General features: G+C 34.7%; 1 protein-coding gene and 1 non-coding gene across 2 annotated transcripts; one reads left to right on the top strand and one right to left on the bottom strand.

The window, feature by feature from the left end:
- Window positions 1–330: 330 nt before the first annotated feature.
- On the bottom strand, window positions 331–1,482 carry LOC111896022 (protein transport protein Sec61 subunit beta). Its single transcript, XM_023892052.2, has 2 exons — window positions 1,324–1,482; window positions 331–708 (listed from the first exon to the last, which is right to left on the bottom strand). The coding sequence occupies exon 2, from the start codon at window positions 703–705 to the stop codon at window positions 448–450; it is 258 nt and encodes an 85-aa protein (XP_023747820.1). The 5' UTR covers window positions 706–708; window positions 1,324–1,482; the 3' UTR covers window positions 331–447.
- Window positions 1,483–14,737: 13,255 nt separating this feature from the next.
- LOC111896037 (U6 spliceosomal RNA) lies at window positions 14,738–14,840 on the top strand. The gene has a single exon (XR_002851788.1). It is a non-coding gene; the product is annotated as a U6 spliceosomal RNA (small nuclear RNA).
- The last annotated feature ends 1,623 nt before the right edge of the window (window positions 14,841–16,463 follow it).

The raw sequence follows: 16,463 nt of genomic DNA, 5'->3' as shown, positions 1-16,463 counted from the left end.
CAACCACGTAAGTTAAAACATGTCCCTAGAAAATATATTAGTTAAAATCAGATTATACAATGGCTATATTACCCTTATAATTCCACTCTCACCCAAACACATCCATACAAAATAAGGGTTGAAGCACCAATATAATCAAACCCCAACCTTTGAAAATGGTAAACTACATTTGTTGCACATATCAGGAGACAAGTTTTCTACCACTTTTTTGATAATAAGGACTTTAGGGCATTCAGGTCTTTTCAGGTGTCATAACTGTTTTTACTGTTTTACTGCATACTCATTAATCCATGAACTAATTATAACAAAATTTTAAGTAAAAATATCAACTCAAACGAAATAAAATCTCTGCCATATAATCCAACAAAAAAGTACAAACTATAAAGAAAATCAAAACTAGTCATCAACTTTATCTTTGGACTACATGATACTCTCTTTTTCTTAAGCCTACTCCTTACGAACAAAGTAGAGCTTACCCATGACATGAAGAACAGCAACAAAAGCAATGAACCCAATGCTCATCACAAGCACAACATTTGGGGATATCTTCAATCCAGGTGCATCATCTGTGTAAAACTGCAGCATGTTTCCGGCAGTTCCACCTGCAGCTGAACTTCCGGTGGCGCCTCCGGTCCTCCTCCTTCGTAAGTTGGCTGCCGCTGCAGCTGCACTTCCTCGTGGTGGAGCTCCGCCATTCAAAGCCATTCTCTGCTCAAAACCATGTAACCACAAATTATTAATCCGAATTTACATATGTTCCCTTTTTAGCAATTAGGGCTTGCTACAATATTGAAAATGTTGGACGAGAAAGCAAAAATAAAGCTACAGAACTACAAAAACTTCTGATTGATTCATGAATGTAGCGAAAATATTTGTAGAATTCATAATCAATATAATTGTATTTGCGATCTAGATTAGCTATTCGAACCGAAGAACAAGGAAATTTAAAAGCAGATCCGAGGAGCAGAGCGGATAAATTTCAAGTACTTCATCGATTATTCAACCAATTCAATCATTGTGGATAAACAAAAAGCAAAAGAGATAGATAAACTCAATTTATTTATACATCCTTAAAAAAAACCTAACGATCAACGATTTTGGGAAAATCGAGGGATACAGTATATATAAAGAACGATCTAACTAATCAGATTTCATTCATCGGGCTTATATGTAATCACAAACAGATCTACAGTTAGCATAAACTAAAATTGGTTATACTAACTCCAAATCAAGATTGAATTATCAAAAATTTAAAACAAAATTCCATGATTGATGAACAAATAAAATATAAAACGATGTGAAGAAGGAAGAAAATCGACTAACCTTTAGCAAGTAGATCAAAAGGTTCCGATATCGTTCTCCTCTGGCTTCGAAGTTCCGATATTTACGAGAGAAGAACGAAGACAATCAACAAGATGGCTTACTTCGTGGCGTTGAACTTCTTGGCGTTAGGTATCGTAGCTGCCACATCGATTGAACCAATCAAAGGTTGCCACGTGTAATTCGTGGTTTTCCCATTTATGACTTTTCTTTTGGAAATTATCTGCTAAATAGGCCTTGGGTTTTCACAGGTTACAAGTACAATGGAAGTTTTGATTCTACATTCGGCCCAAATTAGATTCTATGGGCCTATGGCTATTAATGTCTAACAGCTATGTTTATACTATGGGCCCAAATTGGATACACTAACAGTATGTGTATGTGGGCAAATATTCTTTATGACACTTAAAAGGTTCCTTATTATTCTTGCGATTAATCAAAGAGAAATTAAATATCCTCCTATCATTTGTTTTTACTTTTCCTCCTATCGTATCAAATGTTGACATGTGTCACTTTTAATTACACAATGAAATTAATAATCATTTAATTCACTTGTCAACATTTGATAAGGTAGGAGGAAAAGTAGGAACAAATGGTAGGAGGATATTTAATTTCTCTTAATTAAATCATTTACAACTTACTATGATTATACGACCCATAAGATTCACATTATGTTAGGCAGTAACCTCATACTTGTGCAAATTCATAACATTTCATAGATATTACAAACAAACAATAATCTCTAACTAAATGTCTGGTGCTAGCCAGTCAAATAAATGAGTTTTTTTTTTTCATGGCTATAACAAAAACAAACATCTTTGTAGTGAATATAAGTTGGTCCAATATGTTCTATTTTCTTTATACAATGTTATGTGTCAACAAAAAGGTATATAACGAAGCAACATATTAATATATTATACTCGATAATTCAGTAAGTGTGTCTAGATTTGATAGTTAGTACAAGTGCCATTGAATGAATCGATATTCTAGAGCATGACCTTATGTTTAATTTGGTTTCAATAAATGAGTGATCTTAGAAACATCTCATATCATGCTTAATTTGGTTTCACGGTCTTGGTCAGCATATGTCGTCAGTGGAGTATCGTGTCATCCTCAAGTATCGTCTTATGATCCCTTTATTTCCGGTTGACGAGAGTTGTCTTGTTTGTCACAAGGCATGCTTGGACTTTTTTTGGGGAGCATGCAGTTCATTGTAAATAGTTCCCGGGTTTCAAGTACCGACACGATCTGGTTAGGGATGTTCTTTTCAAAATATTTAGGCGCGTTGTGGTTTCTGCCGAGAAAGAGGCACATGTGAATTTTCTGACTGACCCATTGGAAGGAAGATCAACACTTAGGTCAGCTGATGTTTTAGTATTCGGATGGGCTAGAGAAAAACATTCATACGTGGATCTAACAGGGGTTTCCCCTCTTGTAGGCTTGGGGAGTGAGGTTTTCACTGTGGAGCAAGCTACTTTAAAAACTGTATCCAACAAAATGGCAAAACATGAGAAATTGTGCATAGAAAATCAGCACACATTTATACCCTGTGCATTTGATATTTTCGTTTTCCTTGTGCCAGAAGTTGTGGAGCTACTCAATAGAGTTCAATGGGTCATGCATAGTAATATTATGACTCCAAGATATATAGATGTTGTTTTTAAAAGAATTAACTTTGTCATTCAAAAAGTGGTTGTAGCACATCTTGTTGCTCGTTTACCCGCTACGTCTATGTAAAACTTTCTTATTTATTAAGAATATATGTTCATCTAATAACATATTGTTGACAAGAGCTAATTATAGTATGATTGTGAATTGATCTCCTCCACCTATTTCTTGTTGTACATTCCAGTAATAGGGGATTGTCATTTAAGGAGTATTATAATTTCCATATTGTAATTGTAATTCCCTGTATATATTCTTGTAATACCTCATGAAATAACACACATAAAGTTGATCCTGCATCTTGAACCAGTTCTTTATGGTATCAGAGCAGGACCACACGAAAACACCACAAACTTAGTAACCTAATTGAATTGGGTCTATTTCATGGCGGAAAAAGATCCTCATATCATTGTTCAGAACGTATAGGATGCTCCATTCCCCACCGGAATCATCCTCGATGATTCGAATTACCCTTTGTGGTCTCAGTTGATGGAGATGCGCATCGGTGCAAGGAACAAATCTAGATTTCTCACTGGGAAGAGTTTGAAACCCACAGATGAAAAACTGCTAGAAAACTGGCTTATCGATAGCAATCGTGTCAAAAGTTGGCTTATCGATTCGATGAGCCCCTCCTTGATTCAACGATTCATTTGGCTCCAAACAGCGAAAGAGATTTGGGAAGCAGTTGCAAAAACCTTCTACGATGGTTCTGATGAAACTCAACTTTTCGAGCTAAACCGAAGATCGTTCACGACTCGCCAAAATAATAGACCTTTGCCCACCTATTACAACGAACTAGTCAGCATATTTCAAGAAATTGATACTCGCATTACAACCGAGGAACAAAGTGTGGCACAAATTGTATCAGGTAATAAAATTCTGGCCCGCCTTCGTGTTCACATCTTTCTTGATGGGCTCGATCGCGAGTTCAATCATGTTAGAAGTGAAATCCTGCGAAAAGACCCTCCTCTCGACCTTGAATTTTGCTATGCCTCTGTTCGAAGAGACCAAAACCAAAGAAACACCATGGAAGAACCGAAAGTGGAAGCTGATGGAATGGTACACTTGGCTGCTAGGAACCTAGTTCAGAAAGGAAAAAATACAAACAACAAGGGAAGTTCTTTTACATGCACCCACTACGGAGAAGAAGGACACTCAAAGCAACGATGCTATGAGATCATTGGATATCCGGAGTGGTGGAATTTCTCAAAGAAGCCCCCCCAAAAAAATAGGCCAAGAAAAAGTTAATATCTCCGCCAAAAATGAGCCAATAGTCCCTATTGTTGCATACAATGAGCATGTGAACGATTCTGCACACACTGGTATGTCTACATCTAATTCTACTAGTGATGATAATTGGATCATTGACATAGGAGCAAATGATCATATGAAAAATGATCCATGTAAACTTGTATCCATGTACTCTCCAAAACAAACCAAGATTCGCACAGCAAATGGAGGAACTGCTCATGTGATTGGTGAAGGAACAATACAAGTATCTGGATCTATGAATCTAGAAACAGTTCTTGTGGTTCCCTCGCTATCATCTAACCTCCTGTCTATATCCCAAATTACAAAAGGTTGAATTGTTTTGTATCATTCTGGCCTGATGAATGCATTTTCTAGGACATCAAGACTCAGAGGATTCTTGGCTATGGTACTAGGCGGGGGAAGTTATATTACCCTGAAAACCAGAAGCATGGTGTAGCTCTCAATACTATAATATCTCACATAAATAAAACGATGACATGGTTATGGCATCGTAGACTAGGACATTTATCATTCAGTTATCTTCGAAAATTGAAACCAAGTTTGGTTTTTGGAAATGATGATGATTTTAAATGTGGTATTTGTGAAATGGCTAAAAGCCATAAAACTTCATATGCTCCAAGTGATAATAAGAATTCGATTCCTTTTATGACTATTCACCCAGATTTATGGGGCCCCGCTCCAATACCTACACCTAACGGTGCTCATTATTTTGTGACTTTTATTGATGAATGTTCTCACATGATTTGGATTTCTCTACTTAAACATAAGGGAGAAGTATGTACAGTCTTTAAGGAATTGGTCCAAATCGTTAAGTCGCAATACAAATGTGACATCTAGGTCCTACAATCTGATAACGGAACTGAGTATATCAACCAAAACATGAAAGATTTTTGTGAAGAAAAATCCATAAGACATCAAACCTCATGTGTTGGAACCCCACAACAAAACGGACTGGCTGAAAGAAGAAATCAACAACTTCTAGAGATTGTTCAAGCATCCTTGTTTGACATGAATGTTCCTCGTTAATACTGGGGTGAGGCTGTCTGATCTGCAGGTTATCTCATGAATAGAACTCCATCTAGAGTCATTGATTTTAAAACTCCTCTTCAAAAACTTCAAGAACTCGTGGAAATCCCAGCAAACGTCGATCTTGAACCAAGGTTTTTGTCTGCACGACTTATGTGCATCAGAACCTTGGTAAGCTGGAACCTTGAGCTGTCCGATGCATCTTCCTAGGGTATGCTGATTTCAAGAAGGGATACCGTTGTTATGACCCTACAGAGAAAAAATGTACATCACAAAAGATGTGGTATTTCATGAGAATATTTAATTCTTTGAAGGCAGGAGTTCTCTTCAGGGGGAGAAAATAACAAAAATGTAGGAAGAGAACCCGTATGAGTTCAGTGAAGAACCAAATCTACAAGGTGAAAAACCCGATACTCCGAACAACGGAAATGAAGGTGAAGATAATGGAACACCTATGGATGAAACTAGTGAAGAACTAGATGATGTGGTGGTTGAAGATCAAGAGAATACTACTTACCCACCGGATCATGAACCACCGACTTCTTCGGTTCCCTCACCAACCTCTAACTATAATGGCTCTATTTTGCAGGAAACCCTTAACAATGACATCCCGCAAGAACCTTAACCAAGATATCCTGTAAGACAGAACCGTGGAGTCCCGATAAAGAGATATCAAGCAGATCTCAAAGCTAATGCAAAATACCCCATCAACAACTATGTTTCCTCCCACTGGCTTGCAAAATCTCAAGCACTACTTGTAGATCGGTTGCCATCTGTGTCTATACCAAACGATGTTCGTGAAGCCCTGAAAGACGAGAAGTGGAAGAAAGCAATGAACGATGAAATGGAAGCCCTCCAAAAGAATCGTACTTGGGAGATGGTAAATCTCCCTCAAGGAAAGAAACCGGTAGGATGTAGATGGTTATTTATGGTCAAACTCAACTCAGAAGGAAATATTGACAGGTATAAAGCGAGACTCGTTGCTAAAGGGTACACTCAAAATTATGGTATCGATTATGGAGATACCATTGCTCCGGTAGCAAAGATAAATACCATTCGTATACTTGTATCTATAGCAGCAAACCAAGATTGGCCTCTTCGACAATTTGATGTGAAAAATGCATTCCTAAACGGTCACCTTGAGGAAGAAGTGTATATGAAACCTCCTCCCGGGATAAATTGTCAAGGCAAAGTATGTAGACTAAATAGAGCGTTATACGGGCTAAAGCAATCTCTACGGGCGTGGTTTCGGAGGTTTTCTAAATTTATGAAGAAAATCGGGTACAAACAGAGTGATGCGGATCACACTCTATTCATAAAAAGACAAAAAGAAGAACATAACAACATTGGAAATTTGAAGTATTTTCTGGGTATAAAAGTCGCAAGGTCCAAGCAGGGCATATCTTTGTGTCAACGAAAGTATGTGTCAGATCTTCTAGCAAAAACTGGGATGCTCGACTGTCGACCAGCTGACACACCTATGGAAGTAAACCATGGATTAATGATTCATCCGGATCAGCTCCCAACGAACAAAGAAAGGTACCAACGGCTGGTCGGGAAATTAATCTACCTGTCTCATAATCGTCCAGACATAACATATGCGGTAAGTGTTGTTAGCCGATTTATGCACGCTCCGAGTGAAGATCACATGGAAGCTGTTTACAGAATCCTGAGATACTTGAAGTCATCTCCAGGAAAGGGACTCTTTTTTTTTTCAAATAATCAAAGCAAAGAAATAAGTGGATTCATAGATGCCGACTGAGCTGGAAATGGGACGGATGGAAAATCAACATCCATATATTTTACTTTTATTGGAGGTAATCTGGTCACATGGAGAATCAAGAACACAAAAGGTTGTTGCTAGATCAAGTGCGGAGATTGAACTATGTGGAATGGTTCATGGTGTATGTGAACTTTTATGGATAAAACGAATATTGAGAGACCTCGGTATTGGTCTCACAAATCCAATAAAGTTAAGTTGTGACAATCAAGCAGTTGTTAAGATAGAAAATAATCCAGTCCATCATGATAGGACCAAACATGTGGCGGTTGATCGACACTTTATTAAGGATCACTTAGAAAAGGGTACAATCGAACTTCTGTTGGTTCCCTCAAAAGACCAACTTATAGATATTCTTACAAAAGCAGTGTGTGGAAGGGTTTTTCATAGCTCTCTTGACATGTGACAACCCGAAAATTTTTTCTTTGAAAGCTCAGTCAGTCAGCTCAACTGAGTGTCAGACTCGTTTCTAATGACTTCTAGCCTTGTTAAAGGTTATTCTAAGGAGTTTTAGCCTATTACACTTAAGGAATAAGTGTTAGGAAGTACTTGCTAGAGACACTATGCAACATTCAAGCCTTAAGACCACTAAAAAGGAGTTCACGGCCAAGACACTTGAGTTTACGGCCGTAAACTCAAGACTGGCCGTAAACTCCTCCTTATAGTCTCACATGCTTCAACTTTTCTTCATTCTTTCACTTTCAAACTCAAGAACTTCCATTTATCTCTCAAGTATCATCGAGTTCATCATCATAGATCATAAAAAACGTAAGTGTTCTTCCTTTGATATGTTGATACATCTCTTTATATAGTAACACCCTCATGATTCATCCATAAAAACATCCATTTTAACTAGATCTTCAAATCTTCAACTTTCACCAAGAACACACACTAGTGTTTTGGTCCAAAATCAACCCTTTCAAGCTTCAATATCGTGAAGACTCCTTTCCTTAACTTGTTATCTAGTTGAAACAACTGATTAGAGCCTTGAAACCATCAAGAATGCAAGAAAAAAGAGTTTACGGCCAGGCAATCTCCCTTGGCCGCAAACCCCTATAAGTGTGCCTTTTTGGCCGATAACCCTTCTTAAAGTCCAAGCCTTTGACCTTGAACCCTTAATGGATGTTGTAGGACCTTAAAACACACACTTTGGCATGATTTACCATGATTTTACGGCCGTAAACTCCCTTGGCCGTAAACTCCAATTGTGGTCGTGAACTCTCCCTTGATCAATCACATGTGATTCCAACACTTGGTCAAAGTGTTTCCCAGTCCTGTGAGGTGTTTCCTTGCATTGGGTTGCTTCTAAACACTATATTTATGTCAATATATGTCATTTAGGACTCGTTAAGTTTTGGGATTTCATTCGTGGAACTTCTCATCCTTACACGCATATTCGTTTGAATCACCCACATCAGGTGAGTTCATACCCCGTAATGAATCTTTTAACTGTTTTAAATGTTTTATGGGGGGAGGAATACAAGTTGAACACAATGTAAATTGAGTAAATGTTTGTTATAAACATCTTTCAAAAGATTGCTTATGTCTTCTATAAGTGATCAAAACATTTCGAAAACTCTCTTAAAGTTATGTTACTTTATAGTTTAACAAAACTCCATGTTTAAAGTACAATCATAACTTAGTAGATAAAAGGAGTCTTTTCTTCAAATCAGTATCAGTTCAAGTAAACATGTTAGTAAACTATAATAGGAATAGTTTAGAGGTTCAGTTCATGCTATAACAAGTACAAAGATAAACATGCGATAACAAGTACAGAGAGGAACATACTATAAAAAGTACCAGGAAAAACATGTTAATATATCTTAACGGGTTTGCGTTGACACCAGTACGATTTCACGTACCAGGGTTAGCAGACACGAGGTGACAAAACTTAATAATATATCTTTTCGGGTTTGCATTGACACTAGTACGATTTCACGTACCAGGGTTAGCAGACACGAGGTGATAAAACTTAATAAAATATCTTTCCGGGTTTGCATTGACACTACTACGATTTCACGTACCAGGGTTAGCAGACACGAGGTGATAAAACTTAATAATATATCTTTCCGGGTTTGCGTTGACACCAATACGATTCCACGTACCAGGGTTAGCAAGCATGAGGTGATAGTTATATCCAACCTAAGTTATTTATTTATAAAAGGGTACATCAGCAAAGTACCCGACGATATTAAATTAGATACATAACTTATTCGTAACTTGAACATTTCGTAGAAAGGGACCATAATGCTAACCTTATGATTCCTTAATGTATACATCAAGGAATATATATTAATGAGATCCGACAGGTAATAGGATGTGTGCTTTCCGCTTCATTTCCTGTTCCTTGTTTGGTTGTGGGCTTAGAGCAGATTCACCCAGCCTATTATCCATTCGATCCTAGTTATATATATGTTCCGTATACATTAAGTCATCATAAGGGATATCAGGTATGGATCAGATCATAGGACACTAATTCAATACATAATTTTCTAGTACAAAACATACTTTTCAAATAAGAACTTTTGGTATACAAAACTAGAAACATACCAGTAAAGGGTTTAATCCATTTTATTAAACCGGTATAACTTAAAGGACCTTAGGTGATAAATTCCATAATACCTTAGTTTATACATCAGGGTTATATATAATTAATACCCGATATGTAGTTGGATGTGTGCCTTCCGCCTCATTCCTTGTTCCTTGTTTGGTTGTGGGCTTAGGGCAGATCCATACAATTAACTATCTATTTGATATTAGATTATATATAAGTAGTATAAACTAAGTGATTATAGAAGGAACCACTATGGTTACTATTTTTATTATAAGAAATAAGGGTTTTCTTAAAGAAACTTTTCTTCAAATATAAAGGAACTATATTGCAGTTAACTTCGTGAGTACCGAGGGAATACACCAGGGTTATATACAACAAGGATCTAACAACCAATGGGATTTGTGTCATCCACCTCATTTCCTGTTCCTTGTTTGGTTGTGGGCTTAGGGCAGATACACACAATCGATTGTTTGTTTACTCTGAGTTTTATATAACTTGTATCCATTTAGTACTCATAGAAAGGATTGTAAAGTCATTTTACTTATCTTTCATCAAAGCAGGAAATATAGGATTTTATGGAGGAACAGGCGAACTTTTCTAAACAAAACTTACAATTTACTACAACTTACTAAGCTTTCTACAACTTACTCACATCACTAAAATCTTATGAACTCACTAGCTTAAATGCTGATCTATGCTTTCAAAATAACTTGTATTCTCAGGAAACTAGTAGACAGGTACGTGTACTGGGAATTCAGAAGATGGAGCAGTATAGCTTCAAGTCTTGTTTTGTTATTTGCTTATGTACTCTATGTTTTGTGAACACATACTTTGTAAACACTTTCTTTCCAATGAAATGGTTGTTTATTACTTTCATTACTATGATGCATGTCTTGTGATACTAAACATGACGTCCTCCACCCCAGAACATTTCCGCCTTCCGGTTTTGGGGTGTGCATGACAAGTTGGGAATAATAGACATCCATTCTCCACCTTGATGGGGAGTGTTGACGAGAGCTAATTATAGTATGATTGTGAATTGATCTCCTTCACCTATTTCTTGTTGTACATTCCGGTAATAAGGGATGTCATTTAAGGAGTATTATAATTTCTATATTGTAATTGTAATTCCCTGTATATATTCTTGTAATACCCTCATGAAATAACACACAACAAATTTATCCTGCATCTTGAACCAATTCTTACATATGATAAATATTTTTCCAATAAACACCACGCCACAAACATCCTATTGCACGTAAGGGTAACATGCATGATCACCCAGTTATGATATTAGGGTTAAAGTGCATCATTATTCATGTTAACATTTTTGTAAACAACCTATTATGATCACTTACAGAGAAATTTTTGTACATTCATTTTAATACTTTAAAACTGATATCATTTATATATTTCTTTTGAACGTTAGTTAGTTTTGATGCAATTCGTGAAATATTTGAAGGTAGCAAATATAACTACAACAACAAATTAGCCTCCTCGTTACCATATGACAATACACTATTATATATGTAGATAAACACTTGTTGATGATGATGTATTGATTCATAACTCACATTACACATAGGGTCGGTCTAAGATAATTTGAGGCCCAGAGGAAAATAAAAAATGGGGTCCTTTACAAAGATAACTTTTTTTTGCGTTTTTGTTCCTTACATAGATAAAAAGAGCATAATACTTTATTTTTTTCATAATTTATATATTATTGACTTATGATTGTAATCCAAACAAATAATATAGAACTTTTCCTAATTCTCACCCTGAATTTATTACCATGTCTAAAACCTAATGTCATATGTCATTTTCCTATTCTCTGATCTCATTACAACTTAAAGATGCACCACCACCAGAACCTCCGGCTGTCGTTGTTGAACAACCATTTTCCATCGTCGAAACCGTCATCGTCGAAACCGTCATCCACCGCCTGTGCAAGAACCACTGGAACACCAGCACGGCTTTCTCCTCTTTCATATGTCACTCATCTTCATGCATCACCACCCTCCTCTTTCATATTTGTTTGAACTACCGCCCTAGACCGCCTATGTAAAGAAAAAAGGCTACATGACAAGCCTCAGAAGCCAAACAACAAAATAACTATTACTTACAAAATAAAAAAAAGGACAAAACACACTCAAAGACATAAACATTGCAAAAAAAAATACATTTACAATGTTTTTTAGATGGGAAGTTCATACATATTTTTTGGGAACCATTTTTAACAAATAACAATCACATATAATAGATTAACAATCAAGATAACAGAATAACAAAAAAAAGTGAAACAGAAAATAAGAGAGTACATGTGGGCTGTTGTGGTTGTAGATCCTATGAGCAATTGGAAAAGCAAGCCCCATACGTATATTTGATGTTAAGAAAGACAATGAAATCGAATTAGACAGAATCATCTTTACAAAAATAAAGATTCGGTGTAAAAATCAAATTGCACATATTAACATTTACATTAAGCTATTTCACAGAAAAATTTAAAAAATCGAATTTCAAGAAGGCTAGAACTTACACAGATTCACAAATCACAATCAGATTCTCGATTATGTATGTGAAAAAATAAGAAACCAAATTTCGATTTTCAAACTCCAGTGGATTCTGATTCAGAAAGAGTTCTTTAAACCTTCGGGATAATGATTGACTAGTTCTCAGTTTTAGTCTATAGCATTAGCAATAGCATGTTAGATTCGAATTTAATCAAATAAGTGAATAACTTTTCGATTGGTGATATTTAAAAAAAAAATTAGAAATAAGAAGGAAAAAGAACCGATTATGTGAGTTCCAGTTTTCTGAAATCCTTTGTTGTTGCCTAGTGTTGTGGATGAATTTAGAAAATCAAAAAAACAAAAGAGAAGAAATTGAGTAGCTTGAATAACAATTAAGAAATAGAAGAAAGAGAAGTTACTAATCGCCAGGAGTCGGAGGACGTTTGGATTTTCCACACAAATAGAAATATGATGATGCCTTGGAAAGTGGAAACGCACCGTAGGTTTAATTCTCGTTCCCGCTTCCTGTTTGGACTTGGCGCTGATTAGAGTATTGGGCCTTTGAAAAGCTAGTCTATTAGGCTTAAAATTAATGGATTGTCATTATATAACATGATATAATCATATAAAATGGGGGCCCTATGATATTTGGGGGCCGGGGGCGGTCACCCAGTTTGCCCAGGCCCATGGGCCGGCCCTGATTACAAACTAGAATGATTTACCATTACATTTGACTATGCATAATGATTTATTGGTCTCTTATAATTAACAATAAAGATGATGATACATAATGATTTATGATGGATATATTCATGCTAAAAATTATTCATTTAAAAGAAATAAGAAGATTTATTCCATGGGATTCAGTTAAGGAGATGCTTAATAATATAGTTCATGTTTTAGTTAATACTATAATGATTCATGAGTCACCTAAAGATACTAAAATGATTCCCCATAACATTGATTATATACAATGAATCAAGAAACACACCTGATCCAATAATAATTCAATAAAGATTCATTATTCAATCAACTTAATTTAAATGAACGCATAATGATTCGGTTCTATGTTACATTTTTACTATAATGATTCAATAGAATACTTGTATGCATGCATCATTTTCCACTAACATATGATTGTTAATAGGTAACATTTTAAAACACGCTTTCATCTAAAATGTTTACATTGATAAAAGTATGCATTGCATAAAATCGGGTTTTCTTATTGTAAATAATTTATTTATTGAGAAAAATTAAAGAATATGGTAGCGATGATATTGTACAAAATTGTACTTTCTATTTTAAGAAGATTTTGTTGTCGAAAATAAAATCTTTGGTACTTGTGTTATCTGGCGGCAGTTGGGTGGGCCTTTCATGATGCCCATTATTTCTTAAATCCTGTCGATCTTTTTGTTTCATGAAATATTATTTTTTATCATATATAACTATAGAGAAATTAAATATCTTCCTGTTCTTTTTTCCTATAAATCCTCCTACACAATTAAATAATGACATGTGGAACATTTAATGCTCATTTAATGAAATTTTAGTAAATTTTAATAAACTAATATGACACATGTCATCATTTAATTGGGTAGGAGGATTTGTATGAAGAAAAGTAGAAGTATATTTAATTTCTCATAACTATATAATCTTATTTCCTTTATAGTAATAAAATAGCTACAAGTGTTGCAGGATTAAATTTTATTAAAACACTAGAAAAGTAGGTATCTAAAAGAATTTTGAATGACAACAATCGTTGGGTTTTATACGATTTGACAAAAAAAGTGATGTGTAATTAATCTATTACTAGGTGTGAGACCAATGTATTACATGAGTTTAATTAAAAAAAACTAAATACAAAATTCTAAACATTTGAAAAGTATGAATTTATAAGAAAAGTAAGAAAATATTAAATTATAAAAATTAAAGTGTTTTTTTTCTTTTAAATTAAAAATAATAATTTAGATAAATAAATAAAGAAAAATAATGAATCTTTAATTTGGTAATTTTAAAATTAGAAGGAAAGTTCATTAATTAAATTGATATACATTTATTATTGAATATAAATACTATCTACAATTTAATAAAATGAAAAAACCATAAAATGACATCTGGAATAAAAATTATTTTAAAATAACCACAAAATTACATGTGGCAAAATAAATGAGAATGTGTCATGTGGCAAAAAGATCTTTATTTATTAAGGATGATTGGGATAATGAATTAGGAGGGTAATTAGGTTTCTAGTTTGTCCGTATTAGGTCACTAAGGTTTTTTTTTTGTGCGTATTAGACCAATATGGTTGTTATTACCGTTTAGAAATAGTCTTTTTTACCGGTTTCTTCCTGTTTAACCGGTAAAAATGACTATTTATAAACGGTAATAATAACCATATTGGTCTAATACTCACAAAAAAAATCTTAGTGACCTAATATGGACAAACTGGAAACCTAATTACCCTCCTAAGTCATTAACCCTAATTTTAAAGACATTGAGAATATATGACCATCAGCAGTAAACTAGTTCGTTTAGAACTCGCGTCGTCCAATATCGACCAGAAGAAGAACATGCTACTCCTCTATATGGCGAAGCTCTTCATCTATAGTCGTCCCTTCGGGGATATCCGATAAAATTGGAACGATACAGAGAAGATTAGCATGGCCTCTGCGTAAGGATGACATGCACATATTGAGAAATGCTAATAGAGTTCAATTGCAATTCTTACATTTCAGTAGATGAACTACTGAAGTCATGATCAGACAACATGTGGATTCCTTGGTCAGATTGATCTTCTTGTTGATGTCTTCAACCATTTGTGGCAAGTAAGGGTGATCTTTCTTTCTATAAAGTCTCCTTTAAGTTTTTTACTTTTTATGTCATTAAGTTTCATGCTTTATAACCTTCCGTTTATGTGTTGTATAGAGTCTGTATGTGTTTGTTTATGTGTTGATTTTTTATTCATTTTGCAACTTCAGTTTCTTAGTTCATGTTGTGGTTTTGCTGTTTATAAAATAATTGATAATAGGCATCCTTTGCAAGTCCCTGTTGGTTTTAAACAATTAGGGTTAATGTTCTGGAAGGGTTGCGTGATAAGTTTAAATGGAAGCAACTATTTTCAGTCAAACAAGTCAGTCACATTGATCAGTAAGCATGTTTTCTAAATAATTAGGGTTAATGACTTAAGAGGGTGATTAGGTTTCCAGTTTGTCTGTATTAGGTCACTAAGGTTTTTTTGTGCGTATTAGACCAATATGGTTGTTATTACCGTTTAGAAATAGTCCTTTTTACCGGTTAAACATGAAGAAACCGGTAAAAATGACTATTTCTAAACGGTAATAACAACATATTGGTCTAATACGCACAAAAAAAACCTTAGTGACATAATACGGACAAACTGAAAACCTAATTACCCTCCTAAGTAATTATCCCTCTATTATTTATAAACATACACATTCACAGTTTCTGAAAGTTGAATCTGAAAAAAAAAATGTGTAACCAAAACATTTGACATATTAAAATATAAAAGTATTTGTCATTAAAATTAAAAAAACTTAATAATGCAATTCTTTTTTGGTAATTTACTTTTAAAAAGTTAGAGTTTTTTTAAAAGAAATCGATTGGTTAGTGGTTAAATGTTAGTATCACCAAATTAATAGAATCCACCAACACCTCGATTAGAAATTAGGACCTCTAATCTAAAAGTCAAAATCTCTACTAAACAAAAATTAATAGGAATGTTGTGACAAAATAATTTCCAATAAGTGAAATATGTGTCATGTGTGTGGCGAATGTGTAAGCAATCAAATGATTCAAAGAAAATATTTAGTTTTTTTTAGTCTTGTGATGATTTAAGGGACATTAATCAAATAATTTAGTTAGACATTTATTTAAAACGAGGGAATGTCGGTCGTGCTTCTCAACAGTTGTAGGTAATAGTCTAAATTATTTAGGAATGTGTCATATGTTAGAAATTTGAGGTTAGAAAGGCTTGAAAATCTTGAAAATTGTGATCACTTTCAAATTAAAGTATTTAGATGGTATTCCCAATCTTTAATTGGATAAGATTCAGAATATTAGAGCAAGAACAAAGAATGTAATTGTTATGAATTTTGAATGTACCAAAAAATGAGACCAAAACTGTTTTATGATCTTTGTCTAAAAACTTTCATATGACAATTTCAAACTGTCATAAAATTACCAAAACTGACATAAAAACGGGTATTTCAACCCCAGTCAAGGGCTCTGCGCCTTGGACCCCGTCAGGGGATGCTGCCCCTTAGACCCCGGTCCCATGGGCGCTACCCCCCGAACTCCTGTTCATTCAGGGGCTTCG

Source organism: Lactuca sativa, chromosome 4, assembly GCF_002870075.4.
Source record: "Lactuca sativa cultivar Salinas chromosome 4, Lsat_Salinas_v11, whole genome shotgun sequence".
In the NCBI taxonomy this organism is placed as follows: Eukaryota; Viridiplantae; Streptophyta; class Magnoliopsida; order Asterales; family Asteraceae; genus Lactuca; species Lactuca sativa.
The sequence above is the reverse complement of the archived record's forward strand: the minus strand, read 5'-3'. Positions and strand labels throughout refer to the sequence as shown.

Excerpts from the sequence above, each read along its gene's own strand:
- LOC111896022 (XM_023892052.2), bottom strand. The coding sequence starts at position 705 with ATGGCTTTGAATGGCGGAGCTCCACCACGAGGAAGTGCAGCTGCAGCG.